The sequence below is a fragment of the Ochlerotatus camptorhynchus genome, unplaced genomic scaffold (genome assembly GCF_037179485.1).
Source record: "Ochlerotatus camptorhynchus isolate MF236.1 unplaced genomic scaffold, CSIRO-AGI_Acam_v1.1 ptg000558l, whole genome shotgun sequence".
In the NCBI taxonomy this organism is placed as follows: Eukaryota; Metazoa; Arthropoda; class Insecta; order Diptera; family Culicidae; genus Ochlerotatus; species Ochlerotatus camptorhynchus.
Window position 1 is genome coordinate 789,321 of NW_027041041.1, and position 20,365 is coordinate 809,685.

Below are 20,365 nucleotides of genomic sequence, written 5' to 3' on the forward strand. Positions count from 1 at the left end.
CGAGATTCAATTCCATACAAGCACATTGAAACGTCATTGGATTCACTTCGGCATATGGATGAAGGAAGAAAAAAATGGATTCGCTATGAGGACGTCTTTTGTTTTGAGAAAAATTGATGTAAATTGGCGTTGACGGCGACTCTGTAGCTCTTTACTCCTATGAGAAAATCCATAAGCAAACGTCAGACTGTGCGTGAAACATGGCGGACTTTGTACTATCCTTTCACTCCACCGAAAATTCCCATAAGAAACTGTCTATATTTGCTTGAAGAGCAAATTTTTCGACGGTGCCGTCAACGCCAATACCGTGGACCCGCGGTAATCTGGTCGTTTCAATCTGAACTCTTTTTAATTTGAACCCTGCTAATCTGCACACTGTGCAAACTAAAAATGGCGCAGGTTAACTAAAGTAAATTTAGTACATAAAGAGTCAAAAATGTTCTCCAGTCTCTGCTGCTCCTTTACGTCCCAAAAATAACCAACAATACAAATAGAGTTAATGGTGTAAATTTTTCCAAAAACTCATAACGCCCGCCTCGGCGTCGCTGCTACCAGGTAAACTGAACATCGCTAAATGTATCGTATTTGCAGTCTCTATGGCTGTTCTCCGTTGATCAACTATGAATGCATCTGTATTTAGGTATATATTATTTTATTCCTGACAGCAGCCGTATAATGTGGCTGCTTCTGGCTGGCGGCCAGTTATAATCGTGATAATGAGCAGGCGCAAACAGTGCCATGGTCCATGTAGTTTATTTTCGTTTGGCTCACGGGTGTGGTGGTTGAGTTAAGAATTTTGCAGCAGAATGGAGAATTTTAAATTTAATTTAGTAGCAAATTTTGAGTTAAACATCTAATTACATATCAGTGTTATAAAACATTATAAATATGAAAAGTTATCCTGAGAAGAATTTGGATTGTTCATAACAGAAAACAGCCAGCTTCATAATCTTGTTAGAAACTTTTATACGATGCAGACAGACGGCAGAGTTAGGAAATTTTATATGTGGTGATCATCCGGTGAACAAAAATAAAAGTGTTAGGGGACCGACACACACTCCAGTCGAATAATTTACTACCCATCAAGTCAATAGGTAAATAATCTTTGTACCCTTTTTTTATCGGTTGAATGACTATTGTCGCACAAGCTGTATGATCACTTTCGCATGTAGCGATATAGTGGTGGTTTTAAAACAAACAAGTGAGATTTTCTGTTGTCCACTGAAGCGCGCGATTTAGAGCTCTGGCAGACAGGTGTAGACTGTAGAGTGTAGGTGCAGAAGCGATAAGAGGTGCAGCAATATAGCGACGATCGATTAAACATTATTGTCGGTTCTGTTACCAGTGCAGTTTGAGTGAATGTTTTGAATTTCAGGACGTGATCTGCAAGTTCGATTTGGCTACAAAAGATAAAAACTGACCCTGCAGTTACCCGCGAGTCCAAGATGGAGGAGAACGTCATCAGTATGTTTATGGATGTGAAGCTCGATATTCGCGAACGGAAGCTGGAGTATTCTCACCTCAAGGTAAGTCGTACCTACATGGATGAATCATATCCGTCTATTGTCTATCGCGTAGCTTTGGAAGCGTGATGAGCTGAAATTGAAACCATCGGAACGTAACGATATCTATTAGGAACAGCAGTCTGATATGTCGCTTGCCGTAAATATGTTGATGCTGGAGAATGTGACCACTTCATTTACATTCCATATTGCGTTGGTGATAATCTCTGATCAAATATTTAAACAAGTTGTTCTAACAACAACGAGAGATACAGCTACGACCAAGGGCGTAGCCAGGTTTCGAGCTAGGGAGGGGCGAAAAAAAAATTACCATGGAAAATTTGGCCGAATGCCATTTCACCGAACGCCATTTCCTCGAAAGCCTTTGTGTTGCCGAGTTTAGGGGGGGGCAGTCGCCCCCCCCTGCCCCTATCTGGCTACGCCTATGGCTACGACATATGGAGTTATAAATATTTCGATCACAAAGTCTGACTCGAATTGAAATCCATCAAAATTTAAACTGGAAAATATACAACGATTTTGCTATTTTCTAAGTATTGTCGGTAATACGCAAAACCAAAGCTCACTAGTATGGGAAGGAGAAGCATTTTATTAGCGAACTTGCTTACACTTTTCTGCAATTTATAGCTCCATAATCTTAAAACCAGTTATCTTAGTCCAGGATCTTGAAATTTGTTCTCAATCGAAGTATCAGAATCTTAAGATTTTTTGTTAATCATGGACCTTGTATTTCTATGCACGGAATCTTGAAACAAATTCAATGTTCAAATTTAGCGATTTTTTTTTTTTTTTTTTTTCAAGAACGCATCTCTGGATATTTTTGCACATTTTTCAAGGATTTGCTTAGGAACATCCCAAAAAGTAGTCATAATTACTTAATTTCGATTTACTTTCAGGATTTCCATAAATAATCTTATGATTCTGTCCAGGGTTGGCAGGCTCATTTTTTCGCACAAATTGCTCGTTTGTTAATAACTCGGCATTCACTTGACGAAACATGGATTTTCTTGAAGCAACTGATAGAAAGATTTTGAGGTTCCTATAGGAACGTAAAACACAATACATTTGTATTTAGAAAAATTGTTCCCAAATGTGCGTCACAAAAACGACAAAAGCAATAATCGCTGTCCATGTCAAACTTTCATTGAAAAAAACTCATTGGTGTGAATTAAAATATTGTGATTTAATTTCTTTATAAGGGTCTACTCTGAACTCTGATCGCTTAAGGTTCAATTTACTTTGATGCTTTTTGGAAAATTTCAAAAGCAATTTTTTCCGACGCATTATTTCAGATTGCAAAGAGCTCGCACTATTCGATTCCTTTTGATATTTTACACAAAATGACGCGAGCTTTTTGCAATCTAAAATAATGCGTCGAAAAAAACTGCTTTTTCTTTTTAAAAAAATGCATCAAAGTAAATAGAACCTTAAAGTAAAATCAAGTTTCATCAACTAAGTGAAAAGTTATTAACAAAAGAGCAATTTGTGTTTAAAAAATGAGCATGCCGATCCTGATTCTGTCCGGTATTCCCTAGAAATACTCTCCAGTCTCAAAATTCAGAACACTTTAGGAACTCGTTCCAGATAACCACACTTAATTTATCTTTGTTTTCTCGATATTTCTCGCTAGAATTTGTTTCATTTCTCTCCATAATTTTCGCTTGGAATGGAATAGTCCTCTAAGATCCTTTGGCATGCCATTTAGATTACCAAATGTCTTCTCTTAAAATTTCCATGGATTTCACCTCAAAATTCTTCTCAAAATGCCCTTAAGAGAATTTCTTGGAATCATCTTAGAATTCTCTTGAAATTTCCCTTCTTCTTCAGTTGCCGTTTAGGGTATTGCCCATTTTGGGCGTATCGAGCAGAAAACATCAAATAAAACCATGATTTTGGCGTTAACAAGTCAATTATGCGTTTAGTACGATACTTCTGTTCAAAATCTACCAAACTAACTCAATGAGAACGTGTGATATGAATGTTTGCACCCATTTTTTTAAACAAAAGGAAACCGAATCATTATTATTATTTAACTTTATTAGGGAGGCTTTCAGCCTTGGGCTGGTTCGCCTCCGAAAATCCGAATCATTTTTTGCCTTCATCCGAAAGGTCGAAGTGAATTCAATGGCGTTTCAATGCGTTAGACCGAGTTTAGAATCCGTAGGCCGAGTTTGGGATCAAGAAGCAGTGTAAGATTTTTTACAATATCTCAAAAATGAGTTACTCTTTATCAAATCTTACGATAAGTACGGAAAGTTAAATAAATTTGGAAAGCATCTGCAGTGAGAACATTCCATGTTGTGAAAAAATTAAAGGGTTGGGTCCTAGACACGACCGCAGTATGACGTAGAACCACGCAAAATTGATTTTTGTCATGCATTTTTGACTATTATACTTATTATTATGAATCCTGCGGGGAACGTATCTTTTGTGCATAATATGGAAAAACGGATGGAAGAATCCCAAAAAACTGTGTACGTAGTTAATAACACTAGTTTACAAAACAACATAAAAAGTGTGAACTTCAGTGGTTGACCAACGTTTCTAATGCAAAATCCTACGCTGAATTCAATGCCGTGGTCAGAAAAAATTAAAGTAGAGCCATTTTTGAGATATACAAAAATTTTGATTTTTTGAATTTTGGACAAAAGTACGATTACTAAAATGTCAATATCTTTGGAACTAGTGCACCAATTTTAAATCTTTTTTATGAAAGTGAAGCTAAATAAATTTGCTATCGTTCACTAGAATATTATGTCTTAATTAAAAATTTAATTTTGAAATCATTTAAAAATTAACAGCATTTTTTTTTCCTGCGAATTTTCCATAAAAATCTTGTTTTAATCAACATTTTTAATGGGATAAAAAGATTCAAAAAATCATTCCATAATTTATTCTTAAAGTCCATTAAAAACTGGAGAAAATGAGCCTTTAATGGGTGAAATCGGTTGGAAATTGTCGAAGTAATGAATTTTTTTGTAAAATCGTGGAAATTGAATGTTCCAAGATTGGCCGTTGTCCCGCTCCTAGGTTCATGCACCACTTCCAGTAAGCCTTTCTGCGGACGTGTACGCATACGGTGCATTTCCCTAACACTACCAGCTGTCACGCAAAATTAAATGGGATATTTTCAACAACATAATTTACGCTAGTGTTTGTGAGACCGCTCGGCGAGAACCTAACGCAACCAACTCAATTTGACAGCTTTCTTTCTTTAACATTGCTTAACGATGTATACGACAAAACGTGAATTCAAGTGTAAAAATGATCCTCAAAAGTTTTGTTACGCGTGTGGCAACTATATATTTACAAAATCGGTCAATTTCACTGTTTCGTTGCAAACTGCATACAGGCTTTATTTTAAAATTGATCCTGGAGACTTTGACGAACCGTGGATTCCAAAAGTATTATGTAGTTCGTGCAAAACGTGCTTGGCTAGGTGGATGTCAGGCGCAAGGTAAATTGATTTTTTGAATAACTTTCATATATACAATTTATGTACAGCAGGGTAGTGCTTTGTTCTTTCCTGATCGACATTATCTTACTTCATCTATTTTTGATAAGTGTTAATGTCTTACTTACTAACTCACTTATTTGTTATCTGTCAGTCGCTATTTGTCCTTTGACATGCCTACCATTTGGCGTCGACCGTTTTGTCATGCAACGGATTGTTATTTCTGCTTGACAAAAGTTAAGCAACAAGGACGTCACAAAACAGTTGAGTATCCACAAGTGGCTTCTATGACAAAACCTGTTCCACATTCAAGTTCGGTCCCGTATCCTGTTTATCCAAAGCGGAAACGAGCGCCCTCTGTTGAATCGACTGTTACAAAAAGTGAGGAGGAATTCAAGGAGGAATGCGAGGAAGACTTCGAGGTGGAATTGGAAAGAAACCCAAACTGTTTACATAATCCGAATTTAATGATTTGGTGCGAGATCTCGACTTATCGAAGGAGAAATCCGAATTGCTGGCATCACGCTTGAAAGAACACAACATGCTGAGCAAGGAGGTCAAAATTTCTTGTCACAGGAATCGTCACAAGAAATTTGACAAATATTATTATACAAAGGACAAGGCATGTTTTTGCCATGACGTAAACGGCTTGTTTGAAGAGTTTGGTGAGCCATATGATCCAGCTGAATGGCGTTTATTCATCGATAGCAGCAAGTTGAGCTTGAAAGCCGTTTTACTGCATCAAGGGAATGAGAAACCTTCTATCCCATTAGCTCATGCCGTTAATATGAAGGAAACGTATGAATCAATGGCTCTATTGCTCAATTTGATAAATTACAATCAACACAATTGGAAAATTTGTTCCGATCTTAAAGTGGTTGCCATGTTGACTGGATTGCAACAGGGATACACAAAATATATGTGTTTTTTGTGTAAATGGGACAGTCGAGCTCGTAAGGAACACTACGTCCGAAAAGATTGGCCAAAACGGAATAATTTCACAATTGGTAAAGACAACGTTAAAAATGATCCTCTTGTGGTAAAAGAACGCATAATACTTCCACCACTACATATAAAACTTGGGCTATTCAAAAATTTCGTCAAAGCGTTGCAAAAAGAAGGGCCGGCATTCCAGTACTTGAAATCAGTATTTCCAAATTTATCTGACGCAAAGATAAAGGAAGGTGTATTTGTTGGCCCACAGATCAAAAAACTGCTCAATGATTCCGCATTCAATACAGTTTTGACACCAGATGAGGAAGAAGCGTGGAAATCGTTCCAGCGTGTTGTCACAACCTTTTTAGGAAATTTCAGAAGCCCAGATTATGAGGAAGCCGTCGATGAATTGCTCAAAAATTATGAGAAAATAGGTATACATCAAAAATATTGTGTTTGTTACATATAATTAATTTCAAATCCTTTTATTTCACTGAACACAGGTGTGAATATGTCTTTGAAGATACATTTCCTACATTCTCACATGGATTTTTTCCCGGAAAATCTTGGTGACGAGAGTGATGAGCACGGCGAACGTTTTCACCAACAAATGAAGATGATGGAACGTCGTTACCAAGGGTTTTGGGATGAAGCAATGATGGGTGACTATTGTTGGTTTCTGATTCGAGAAACAAGTTCAAAACATCGAAGACAAAGTCATTCGATTCTCAATCATTTTTAATAAAACCTAAATAAATTTCTTTTGTATCAACTCGGTTTTAAATCCTGATATGCCTTAATCAAATTGATATGTAGAGAAAAGAATCTCCCATGAAAACTTTACATGCGATTTGGTTGCTTACAACGACACCTAGAAAAGGAACTCTAAAGCTGTTGTATTTCAGCAACATTTTTAAGTGTTTTACAAAAATGCTCATAACTTCGACAATTTCCAACCGATTTCATCCATTAAAGGCTCATTTTCTCCGGTTTTGAATGGACTTTAAGAATAAATTATGGAATGATTTTTTGAATCTTTTTATCCCATTAAAAATGTTGATTAAAACAAGATTTTTATGGAAAATTCGCAGGAAAAATAAAAAAAAAATGCTGTAAATTTTTAAATGACTTCAAAATTAAATTTTTAATTAAGACATAATATTCTAATGAACAATAGCAAATTTATTTAGCTTCATTTTCAGAAAAAAAGATTTAAAATTGGTGCACTAGTTCCAAAGATATTGACATTTTAGTAATCGTACTTTTGTCCAAAATTCAAAAAATCAAAATTTTTGCATATCTCAAAAATGGCTCTACTTTATTTTTTTCTGACCACGGCATTGAATTCAGCGTAGGATTTTGCATTGGAAATGATCATCACCTTACCGAGTTCAAAAATGCTGTAAACTAGTGTAACAGCCCCTAATTGTGGTTTGCTTAAAATTTATTTCCCGGAAAAAAGTGATCGTCAAAGTCCATGTCTTTTTCGGGTTGTTGTTAAGGGGGGGGGGGGGAGGTGGCTTTACATACATAATTTTCCAAGTCTCATTCCTCATTGTGGTGGTCATGGTTACGCCGTGATCCACCTTTAGCCGCAGTCTTGGTCCTGCTTGCTGTAGGACCTAGTGCCACGCCGTCCGAAGCGGTAATGAGCAGAGGCAGGAAAGCAGCGCTGTTTTATATCTTTTCAGGTTCAAGCAGAGTGATGTGCAACAGTGCAACCAAGTTGTATTCGTTTATGATGACTGGGTTTGGGGAAAACGTTTAGTTCATGAAAACAGTGATAAAATTTCATCCGCGCATTTTTCAAAAATGTTTTGATTAAAAATTGGAAAAGTATTTATTTCAGCAGATTCGTTAAGTAATATCCTATCGGTTGGCGTATTTGGATTTTAATTTCATCTATAAATGACAAAGTTACAAGCGTTCAAAACCTAACACTATTTCACCACACATATTTTTGATTGTACCCCTGTATAGTCGACAAAGACGTAGTTCTACGTCAAAAAAATCTGTTTAAAAAACCGAGACAAAAGGCGGGTTGTGCTTAGTAGGCCAATTTTTTCAAATACTGTTTTCTGAAATTGTATTTTCTAGAACATAGGTTATATTTATAGGAACCTTTTTCTACTTTGCAGCCAAGAAAATGGTCGAACATTGAAGATTTTCAAATTTCAAAGTCTCGGAAAAACGCAAGTTTGCGCAGAATGCTATTGAGCAGCTTTTACAATAGTTCTTGATGGTTAGAAAGAACCGGAACAGCAAAGTTTAAAAGTAGAATGGATTTTATTTAACGACTAGCTTGAGTGGAGTCTTGAACAGGAATGAAAAGTTTTTCACCGTTGTTTATTTAAGAAAACTTAGGTTGCTAGGGGTGACGTTCGGTCTCCAAGGAGGTGATCAGCACACTGCGTTACCGATTTACTCCAACAATAGTGAATTCAGTGAATAAAATAACGAAAATAGCGGCTTTAAAAAAAAATAAAAAGTGACCAATAGTGACGGAAAGACATGAAAGATATGGATCCAATATTTCATGAAATTGCAACCCGCTTTGAGAAATATTATAAACTCTAACACGCAATGAGCATTTTTCAAGCTCAAAATAAAACAAATGGTTGAAGGATCCCATAAATTTGCTTTCGAAAAATCGAAATTGAATATTCAAGAGCACGGTTCATTTCTAACCTCCATTTCCTCACACTGTTTTTCTGCCTCGATTTCCTAAGTTGAATTTTGATTCCGATTGCGAATTGGTTAGGGGAAACGTTGGCTTCGGCAATACCTTAACCTATTATCGTCGTAACAATGTTCTTGAGAGCTCAATTTTGACATTGTGTTTGAGAGCATGTATTGACCAAATTTGAGTGCTCTAGGACTTTGTTTAGCGCCTGACGATAATAGGTTAAGGTATTGTCGAAGCCGACATTTCCCGTATATAAACATTTCAAGCATAATTTTTCAAAAGGACGTATGTAACATTGGATAGGAAATTAGAAACATTGGATAACAATGTCTATATGAGATTATTAAATGCTATTTAAAAGTGAATGTTATTTTTTAAATCTGTTTGTGCTATTAGTTGGATAAAGGGATAGCGTTTAAGAGAATTGTGAAAAATGTCGAGTTTTGCAAACACGGACAAGACTTTTGATAAAACATAATCATACACCTTTTACTTGTGTACTACCTACATACACACTGATTGATTCGTCGGTATCACACCTTGATTGTTACATACACCCTGCATGATTCGTCTATTTGACAGAAGGGTTTTCACATACGTCAAATCAGATACACCGGTTTTTGTTTTGCAGTGAAGATACGTCGGCAGCTCGAAAAGCATTGAGGAATTGTCGATTGCTTGGATTATTAACATAACTACCCAGAGTTGTTAAATAATCGATGTTAAAAGCGGAGATGAGAGGGTCACCGCATTATCTGCTGTCAGATGTTATATGTTTTGTGTTTTTCGTATTAAGAAAGCGCTGGTCAGACTGGTATGTGAAGTTCAATATTAAAGTCAAGATTAAAGTGTAATTTTATTAGAATACTTTTGAAATCATAAACATGTTGCTCCCGGAAATACAAAAACAAACATACAAACTTGACGCATTTGCTGATTGATAGTGGTTGCTTTGTTTTTTCACATACGACGCTTCACTGTGAGCGTATCTACAGTTTTTGTGTTATCATCAAATTTTAACAGTTAAGTCATGTTGACAATAAAAGGGTGTATCAACACCATTTTAAAAACAATGAAAGAAGGTTACATAGGGCGTTCATTAAATATATTTTCCATAATGCATTACAATTTCAAACCTTGTTTTTCATTAACTCGTAGGAAAAGCATGTATTTTATAGTCGGTTAGATGCAAAATATCGATTTGTTTATTTTTACGACTTACGTCCTTTTGAAAAGTTATGCTTGATTTACTGTCTTCCTGATTCAACACCAGAGGTTTCATCTAATAAAAAACTGAATAAGTGTAATTTGCACATACATTGACGCTTTAATTCGACTGTTTTAATTGATTTAATAACATGCTTTATCAGACGTCTAATAAATGTTTTCTAGCTCCATTATTAGATTCCATTGCATTGCTTTACAATATTGTTGAATTAAGGTGAATACAGTCAGCATAATAGCTCTTATCCCACTATGCCCCCATGTTTTAACATGGACACATAGTGGTATATAGAGTGTCCCAGAATGTCTAAGCACGACTTAAAAAAAAACGATAACGTAACTCTGTTTACAGCAAATTCGATTTTTATTTCGTATTCATGTTCTCTATACTATTCTTTTACAGTTTAACGTAGAAAATCCGAGATCCAATCAGCCGATGTTTCTGCAATTATGCTTTGGTCAGGGCCCAAAAAGTTTCGATTGGCCTGGCCTGGGGACAGTTTGGCGGATTCATCTCCTTGGGCACGATTAGGACCTTGTTGGCTTTTTACCAGGCTACCATGTCCTTGGACGAATGAACCGACGCCAAATCCGACCAAAACAGTACTGAGGCGTCGTGTTTGCGGATCATGGATAACAGACGCTTGTTTAAACACTCACGCACGTAAACATCGGTTGTCATTGTCTCCGTTGTCACAAACGGTTTGGAAAGAATACCACACTCACAAATGGCTTGCCAAACCATAACCTTTTTACCGAATCTTTCGGTAAAAATCGACTTATCCGCGTCGTCAATACTTCGGCCAGCACAAACGGTGTAGTACTGATCACCAGGAAGAGTTTTGCACCCCGATTTTCCGCACAGTCATTCGTCGTATAACTTCCGAGCCCTCGGTTTGAAGGATGCGGCTTGTTTTTCACTCCGCTTTGGCTTCTTCTGCTTCTTATACGTCTTTAGACCCATTCGTGCCTTGGCCCGCTGGACGTTACTCTTCAAGGATCCCACTTTTTTAGCCACGTCTCGAACCGAAGCACTTTTCTTGCGAGTGAAAGATTGCACGATTTTCCGGTCCAGATTTCGGTTTACGTCCAGATTTTTGCTTGTCCTGGAAAGTTGATTCATCACCATACTTCCGAATCGCGTTTCGAACGGCTCCGATGCTTACACCTTCCAATTTCGCTAATTGACTCAGAGAAATTTTGCGAATAGTACACCATTTGTGCACGATCTGTTTGCGCATTTCCGAAGAAATGCTTCGTATTGTCAAGGAAATGTAAAGAACCGACACTTGCGATCCACGAAACTGTTGATCGAAACGTAAACAATGATTCAGCGTAATAATCTGTTTAAACGTCATCTGAAACAAGCAGGGGTGTTCCAAAGTCGTGCTTAGACATTTTGGGACATCCTATAAGAGCTATTATGCAATTAAAATAGCAAACGTGAATGCTTTCGGGACTTTTGGTGGTAGATCGTAAACTCTCACGTACTGAACGGTGCCCCCCGCAGGCGACATGCGTACCTCGACTGATTTTCCATCGGTATAATGGAAAATTAATTGTTCACGGTTTTTTTTTTCCTTTGGTTTGTTTTTTCCGTCGATCTTGTTTTCCGTGCTGAGCACCAATGCTACCGACGTGCCAAGAAGGCAGCTCCCACACCTGGACCCTACCTATCGACCCATCAACTCATGAACCGGGGACCAACGGCTTTACTTCCCATCCGAAGGAAGGCGTGATCAGAGATGTTATGCCTCAGAACATCCGGCGGCGCCGACTGGGATTGATCCCAGGCCTGCTGGGGTGAGAGGTAATCACGCTTACCACTACACCACCGGCGCCGTTAATTGTTCACGGTTGTGTAGAAAACAATAAAGCATCGAATCCACTGATTTGAACTTGAACATAAATTTTCCTCCGCTATACGGTATGTAGCAATCATCTGATGTGAGTGGGATCCGCGTCCAGAGATATCACGATATTCGTAATTTCATTAACTAATGGTTTCGGCGAGCCATGTGGGAAGCTGAATCTAATCGTCTGTTTTATTTCCACCGACATCTCCACTAGTTGTTTGCCTCCAACGGGGTAACAGCAAAAGCGAATGAACTTCAAACAATGAAGACTGAACTTTTGAGTGTGATAGATTAAACTTAGAAATTGTTTAGGGAATCTTAGACATGAAAAAGCTGATAACAGGGTAAATTTATAAAGGGTTTGAAAAAACTTCCATGTTTTTTATAAGAAATAAAAATTCTGGAACCAGAAAAAAGTTTCGATGATCTTGGACTTGGTAATTTCTTACAAAATAAAATTTTAGGTCTACAAAATTCAAAATTCTGGAACATTAAAAAACAAAATTATATTGTTTATTTACTTAAATCAAAAAATCTTGGCAACTGCTTGAAATCAGGAATATTGATATGTTTTTAAGGCCCGAATTATTACTTTTTTAACATGAATCTCGAGTACAGGTTCTTAAAATAAATCTAGATATTTGAAAGCTTTCAATGCTTAGAATCTTGATTTTATGTGAATGATTTGGTTCTAGTAGGTAATTGCTAGCGCTCAGCACCGTATGTGCTACGTTCAAACCATCACTGAAATATTGTTTCTCTTTCTTCTAGTCCTGGACGCGGTATTTCGTCCGTGTGGAAGCGGTAAAATGCTTTCCGTGCTACATTAAAATCTCATTCTTCAAATCACATACCGACGAAAGTACCGATCTGATCGTACGCATCAATATTCCCGGTCTGACCGTTCAAATGGCCACATCACGTACGCGAGCCCATTCGTATGGACTGTTTTGGAAGAACAATCGCAAAAGGTGCTGCGCGTACTTTGCGCTACCGTCGCAGTTATTGTGTGAACGTCATCTACGTTGGATGAAGAAATCGATCCGGAACCTCGAGCTGTACCGTCAGGAGATCCTGCAGCTGCGGCGGGCCAGCCGAACGCCGATTCACGAGATCCGGAACGAAATACAGCCAAGCACCTCTAATAACGACATGGGGCTTTATCAGAATCTCGATTTCACACAAAACATGGCTGATGTGCACGATATACTTGGACCATTGCCGAATCTTCCCGACCAGTCGCAAGTCAGCATGGCCCGAAGAATATCTGGTATTTCTGGCATTTATGAGGAAATTCTCGACCCCAATAAACCGATTGCGGCACTTTCTAATGGATCTCGCTTGTCACGTGCTTCGATCGCATCCGGTATTTATGAGGAAATGAAACTTGCAGATATTAAGGAGCAAGCTGAGAGGTATGTAATAAATTGATTGTTTTAAATTTTAAATGAAGCAGATTTACCAGCTCTATGTACCATTTCAGAAGCTTTGGGACAATGGCAGAAGCTGACGATGTTATTGCACCTCCTCCACTGCCACCCCGCCCAAGATCCCACACCAATGATTTCGAATTGCAGCGATCGTTCACCACGCCAGAATCCGATTATTTAAAAAAGAAGAAACACTGGCTACTATTCGAATCGATGTTCGGCCGACGGAGAACAAACAGTGGATCTGCCAGCACCGGTGGTGATGATCATAAACAGCCAAAAGCAGACAACGTTTCTACCAAGAAAACAGCGACATCAGAACCGAACCAGAAAGTTGTATACCGTGATAAAGTAGCTCACTTACGATTTGCGGAAAATAAGCGAAACAGCTTCTCGAGCCCGGATCTTAGTGCACTGAAGGTGGATGGAATTAGTGGCAATGGCTCAACAGATAATATCTCTAATGGGGGATCATGCAGCTCGGAGTTCTACGTTTTACAAGAAGGCGACTTCATTGAAGAGAATTGCCTTGCATCATCTGAATCTTTGAATGTATCGAAATGTTCGTCGATTGAAGAATCACTAGCTAATTTAATGATTGCAGATGAGGAAAGAGACAGACAAGGAATGAATGTGTCGGAAAATATCATTGATAATTTTAACATTTTAAGCAATACATCGACGGTTAATCTGGCAGGATGGAACTGCGTGATGTCAGTGAAGGAAAACCCTCCTGCTATAGGAAATCCTGAAGGTTACTGCGAAATGGGAGCCCCAGGAACCGGCTTCGATCGTCAAAAGTTGCAATGTGTAGAACTGAGAACTAGAAGTGCAAGTGAAACATGCAATGACGAATCTATCTACATGAATATGGATGGCGGAGGAACAGTGAAGGAAGATGCAAGTCGCTCTAGCTCGACCTCGAGCGGAGTAAGTAGCATTTACAGCAACAGAAGTAGTGTCTGCAGCAGTTCGAACAAGCACAGGAATTCGATAGACGACAAAATTGCTTCATATTATCCTAACGAAGATTTTCGGTCGCCCAAGAAAACTGAGCCCGCCTATACGCCAACTGTAAGTCCTAATTCTAGGGAAGGAAGCGTTAAGAGAACAAATTCAAAACGTTCGGAAAATCATCATACAACCTCACCTAAAACTACCCACCGCAAAGCATCTCCACAGAACATATCTACAATCCCGCGAATGAGCAAATCTGGTCAGAAACCATCGTGTAGCAAGTCCCGTGTAAATACCAGAAGTGTCAGTTCTGAACGAGGTCATTCATCGCACCCGATAATAATGATAACAGACGGATCTCCTACGAAGAACAGTGAGAACAATCCTCCCGAGACGATCCCGCGACTCTATAAAAAGTATGCAACTGTTGCACGTGGTGTTTCAATTTCTCCCAGTAAATATCAGGAGAAAAATTCCTCCCGGAAAGGTGGAGAGCCCCAGCCAGCCGGAAATGGCAAGCGTTTCGGTTCGTTACCACGATTCGCAAAAATTGATCTATCGCCATTGCGACTGAAAATTAACAGCGTTCTTCAGCGCCACAATCAGGAAAATTTATGAAAAGTTAATGGATATTGGAGACACTGGTCCCATAACTAGCATGATCTCACCACCTACATGATACAAACCACCGGCAAAAGCAGTGTAGATGTTATAGCTTTAGTCAATTGAATTTGCTGCAATATTATAGAGCGTTTAACAAAAAAAAATGCTCAACACATTAAGCTAAGCTGCTTCACAAATGTTACTATTTAATTGATATCCAATTTTGGCTTCCAAATTCCAAAATGTTTTAGCTAAATTTATTGCTACCTTGAAGTTTACGTGTTATTATAGTAGTGTTGTATTAGTTGCATTGGTATTGTTTAAAAATTGAAAACTATCGTAAACTTAAGATATTTAAAGCTTAGCTTTCAGCCCATAATATAGTTTATGTTGAGCTTAAATGCAATTAGCAAATTGTCCATCTTTTAGACGTGAATGCACGGGTGAAACATTAAACTGCACAACCAAAAGGAAACAATTTCTGTGATCTGAGCAAAAACGGTACAACTTTTCATCTGTCCTATCATCAGCGACAGCTAAACGCAACAAAGAATCATCCCAGGAATCTCGAACTCGAAGAATTGCCTTTTGATTAGATCTGCACAGAAATTACATTTTTAGATAGGTATTATATTGTAAAACGAAACAGTAACCTTATTGCATATCGGAAAACGAAAACAGAAACAGACAAGCTTTTTGAGACGGACGTGCTATTGCTTTTATCAGTGATTTTACTGAAGCTAAAATGTGATTCTAATAAACTGCGGCATGTACAAAAAAAAAACATTTTAATACGTTGGAACATGAGATACGCCTTGGTTTTTTTTTTTGTGTAGTTGAGAAAGCACCGTTGTATACTGTAACAGTCAACTGTTTTAAGGGAAGGTGCGTGAAAGAGCTCCGGTCGGTGTTGATGTTGGTTCGCTCGCAACAATTTTTGCAAAAAAAATTAAGTGCTTTCGACCGAAGGTGTACCAAAAGTGCTTCTGAACGTGTTTCGCAGTTGGGTGTGGTGAAATTCGTGCATTCCCGGTTGATTTTTAGTTCGAAGACGACGGGTTTGCTTTCGCGAGAGTGACGAGTGTCACGCTGTGTCACGGCGTGTAGTTCTATCGAGAGTCTCGTCACCGTGTGCGAGTTTGAACACGGTCCGGTTGGTAAATTATCCGGGGAAAGTGCTGATAATGTGTCCGTCGCGAGTTTTGGTGCTGATTCGTTGGTCGACGTTGCCAGCGAGTTTACGGCTTGCAAAAGTGCTCGTCTGCTGGTCTCTCGCCAGTGTCGGAGATTGTGAGCAAGCTGAAGGATGCCTATTGTCGTCGTCGTAGGCACCGTAGGCAGTACAGTTAGCTTATTTAAAATTAATCATCAGCAGCTGGAACTATATGAATTATCGCGAATTTCTGTTGCTCATTACATACCAAGTGAAATTCGAGAACGTAATTTCATTTGAATAGCTTGTTTAACCAGGGCTTAAACAATCGTCACGTCGGTCATAGCATCTTATGATTGCCTGAACAATAGACGAGTGCACGGATGGATTTGAGTTCACTCACTCGACAAAAGTGACACCCATCGCATACTAAAACCAATTACATTCAATACTATCAATACTATCGATGTCCAACCTCTGCAGCATGTGGTTCGTGATTCTTTTTTTTTTTTGTCTTTATTATAGATATTTTTAGCCATATGGCTAGTTCATCTCTTCGGTTCGTGGTTCGTGATCTACCAATTACACTTGACTCTGCTTTGACGTTTAAGCTACATTACACGGATATCATTGGGGTGTGAAGTTGTTCGCCTCCCCGTGGTGCACCCTGGAAACGATGGACCACCAGTGCTGCGGTACTGATCCAGTCGGCTAATCGAACAACAAACGAGGGGAAGCGCCGGAAGGTGCCTTGCGATCGATGTCAGTAAGATCGCAAGTATGTATACTGACACACTGGCATTATGTAGGACACTGAGTGGAAACTTACCATAAACCACGCTACGGGCTGGCACTCAAGGTATTTCATTCTCTTAGTAGAGTCGGGTGGAACCGGCCGAAACGACGTTTGAGCTGATGCCTTGTTTGTCTCCGTCCCATAAAACCCTGGCAGGCCTTAGAATACGTTCCTCCCGTGCCACCCAGTTGGGGCTGCGGTGGGAATAGGTTCGGTTGAGTTATTCCCGTCTTACGCGATCCGGCTCTGAACATAACGCCCCATGAAGGCCTATGTCAACCCTCGTCATGGACCTCACTGCTCGCATAGGCACCCATGGGGATCAATCAGCGACTATTCCATTTGCACGGTAGGATAGCGGTCTAAGGGGGACCCAACAGTCGGGATGATTTCAAACAATCATCAACAAAACCAAAAACCCCAAACCCCAGTTGAACAAGTCGCCGAGGAGGCGACCGCGAACCCGTTCGCGAAGGGAGGTCTACCCAGATCTCCTGAACACAGAGAGCCGAACAAACGGTCGAAATCTCCGCGCGATGCAGAGACAACGGCCGGGATCGGTGGACAGCCGGAAGAGCAGCCGAAGGACTGGCCCGGGCTAATCAGAACTATGAATAGCTTTGGGCCCCTCCCTAGGCTGCTGGCAATCGCGGGACAACTCGACGCCATAATTGAGTTCACGAGTACGAAGAGCAACATCGCGAAGGACCTAAAGCAGGCCTTGCGACAGCTCCGTGCAAACGTGAACGAGGCCCAGGACGACCACGAGCGGCTCAGGAAGCGACTAGAGGTCGCAGAGAGGGCGGAACAGAAGGAACCGAAGTCTACCCAGACGGACGCCTTCAACTTCGCGGGCAACAATACGATGTCCAGCGAGGCCCTCCACTTTGCCGTTACGCAGGGACAGAAGCGTAATCGACCCTCACCTTCGCCAGTAAAGGGCGCAGCACGCCCTAAGAGACGGAAAGTCTCTGTGCAGGTGGAGAGTGCGGTGGTGGACGTACCGAAGAAGAGGGCTGGAATAGCCAATAGAAATACTGAGAAACCTAGCGGCTCCAAGGGCGGGAAGCAGGGCGGTAAGAAGGGTACCCCCCCGAAACCCCCGAAACCCCCGAAACCCCCGGACAAAACTGCCCCCAAGAGCAGTGCTGCCCGGACCAGGAACAAGGGCGAAGCTCTCATCCTCAAGACGGACGCGTCGAAATACGCGGAAGTCTTGAAGAAAATGAGAACGGACGAGCGCCTTGTGGAGATGGGCAGTAACGTGAGGAGCATCAGGCGCACTCGTACAGGCGAGATGCTCCTGGTGCTCAAACGTGGTGCTAAGGACCAGGGACCAACCTACCAGAAACTGGCAAAGGAGGTTGTTGGTTCTGGGGTGCAGGTGAAGTCGCTAGGCTCGACTATCACCATCCAGGTCAAGGATCTGGACGAAGTGACGGAGGCGACCGAGATAGTCACGGCGCTCCGGGAACAGTGTCAAGTCGAGGTACCGCAATCAGCGATTACCTTGAGGAAGGGACTGTTCTCCACCCAAGTGGCTACCATCAGGCTCTCTGCAGCTGAGGCCAGAAAGGCGGTAGCCGCAGGGAGGGTGCGAGTGGGCTGGTCGGTCTGCCCCGTCAGTATTCCCCGACCGGTGACGGCTTGCTTTAGGTGCTTCGGTCAGGGCCATGTGGCCCGTGACTGCAAGAACACCGACAGGAGCAAGCTTTGCAGATGGTGCGGCTTGGAGGGCCATAAGGCGCGAGGTTGCCAAAAGCCGCCGAGGTGCACTATATGCGCGGAGAAGGGGAATACCCCTACCAACCACATGGCAGGTGGCCCCCGCTGCCCGGGGTCCAAGAGCAATGCTGCTAAGGCAAAGAGCAATGCTCAGCCATGTTCGAGGTAGCGCAGTTGAACCTGAACCACTGTTCGGCTGCCCAGCAACTGCTGTGGCAATCGGCAGTGGAATGGGGAGCGGATGTCGCAATCATCTCTGACCCGTACCGCGTCCCAACCGGCAACGGGAATTGGGTCACGGACGCGTCGGGGATGGCGGCGATATGCACGATGGGGAGCTTCCCCATTCAGGAGGTAGTCGTGTCCAACTCGAGCGAGGGATTCGTGATCGCCAGGGTTAACGGAGTATACTTAAGTAGCTGCTATGCTCCGCCCAGGTGGTCTATCGAGCAATTCTCGCAGATGGTGGACAGACTGACTGCGGTACTTGTCGGCCTAAGACCGGTGGTCATTGCGGGCGACTTTAACGCATGGGCGGTAGAGTGGGGTAGCCACCACACCAACCAGAGAGGACGCATCCTACTGGAGGCAATGGCCAAGCTGGACGTTGTACTATCCAACACCGGCTCGGTCAGTACCTACAGAAGGAATGGTGCAGAATCCGTCATCGACGTGACATACTGCAGCCCGAGTTTGGAGGGCAACCTACACTGGAGGGTCGATGAGGGTTACACTCATAGTGACCATCAGGCGATTCGGTACAGTGTGGGGCCAGGTGAGAGGCGAGTGGCAGGAGGAAATTCTTCCTGCGCTCGAGGCTGGCGGACGTCGTTCTTCGAGGAGGAGGTCTTCGGCGAAGCACTGAGGCGGGAGCGAATAACCCCGGATCTGACGGGGGAAGAACTGGTAGCAGCACTGACAAGGGCGTGCGATACAACCATGCCTAGGAGAGCCTATCCCAGGCATGGCCACAGACCGGTGTACTGGTGGAGCGAGTCGATTGCTATCCTCAGGGCGTCTTGCCTCCAGGCGAGAAGGAGGATGCAACGAGCTCGTACGACTGAATCTCGCGAGGAACGCCGCGTCGCTCTCCGAGCGGCTAAGGCAGCCCTCAATAAAGAGATCGCCAGACGCAAGCGCGCGTGCTTTGACAGCCTATGCCAAAGCGCCAACACGAACCCATGGGGGGATGCTTACAAAGTGGTCATGGCAAAGACCCGCGGCGTGACGGCACCCCCGGAGAGATCACCAGCGGTACTGGCTCCGATCGTTGGGTTCCTGTTCCCGCGTAGGGACGTAGACTCCTGGCCGCGGATCCCAGGCGCGGATCAGGGAGAAGTGTCTAGAGTGACGAACAGTGAACTTGGCGGTATTGCCAGGTCGCTGGTGGTGGGCAAGGCCCCGGGCCCAGATGGGATCCCGGTTGTGGCTCTGAGGGCGGCCGTTGCGGAAAATCCAGACATGTTCCGTTCTGTTTTTCAGACTTGTCTGGACGTAGGCGTCTTCCCAGACGCGTGGAAGCGGCAGAAGCTGGTGCTGCTTCCGAAGCCAGGAAAACCCCCTGGGGACCCGTCAGCATACAGACCCATCTGTTTGCTGGACACCACTGGGAAACTGCTTGAGAGGGTCATCCTCAACAGGCTGTCGGCCTACACCGAAGGTGTAGACGGCCTGTCAAGCAGCCAGTACGGGTTCCGAAAGGGCAGATCCACGGTGGACGCCATCCGCGACGTCATCCAGACGGCAGAGGTGGTCCATCGGAAACGAAGGGGCATTCGCTACTGCGCGGTGCTAACCTTAGACGTGAAGAACGCGTTCAACAGCGCGTGCTGGGGGGCGATAGCCCGCTCGCTACACCAGCTCCAAATTCCCGGAGGGCTGTATAAGATTCTGGAAAGCTACTTCCAGAATCGTGTGTTGACGTACGACACAGAAGATGGCGAAAAATGCGTTAGAGTCACCGCAGGTGTGCCACAAGGCTCCATCCTGGGCCCGGTGTTATGGAACGTCATGTACGATGGA

The 20,365-nt window shown here is 42.1% G+C and overlaps 1 protein-coding gene across 3 annotated transcripts; it reads left to right on the forward strand.

Annotated features, from left to right (window-relative positions):
• The first annotated feature begins 723 nt into the window (after window positions 1-723).
• LOC135713496 (uncharacterized) lies at window positions 724-15,448 on the forward strand. 3 transcript variants are annotated; one of them, XM_065236620.1, is made up of 4 exons: window positions 724-1,094; window positions 1,376-1,526; window positions 12,451-13,094; window positions 13,163-15,448. In XM_065236620.1, exons 2-4 carry the CDS (start codon window positions 1,446-1,448, stop codon window positions 14,682-14,684), a joined length of 2,247 nt encoding a protein of 748 aa, XP_065092692.1. In that variant the 5' UTR covers window positions 724-1,094; window positions 1,376-1,445; the 3' UTR covers window positions 14,685-15,448. The 3 variants fall into 3 exon arrangements, with proteins under 3 accessions (XP_065092692.1, XP_065092694.1, XP_065092693.1); XM_065236622.1 differs by lacking the exon at window positions 724-1,094 and adding an exon at window positions 1,107-1,292; XM_065236621.1 differs by lacking the exon at window positions 724-1,094 and having other exon boundaries at window positions 1,107-1,526.
• Window positions 15,449-20,365: the final 4,917 nt, after the last annotated feature.

Coding starts and splice junctions, on each gene's coding strand:
- LOC135713496 (XM_065236620.1), top strand. CDS start 1,446: ATGGAGGAGAACGTCATCAGTATGTTTATGGATGTGAAGCTCGATATT. Junction 1,527..12,450: donor TGGAGTATTCTCACCTCAAG/GTAAGTCGTACC, acceptor TCTTTCTTCTAG/TCCTGGACGCGGTATTTCGT. Junction 13,095..13,162: donor ATTAAGGAGCAAGCTGAGAG/GTATGTAATAAA, acceptor GTACCATTTCAG/AAGCTTTGGGACAATGGCAG.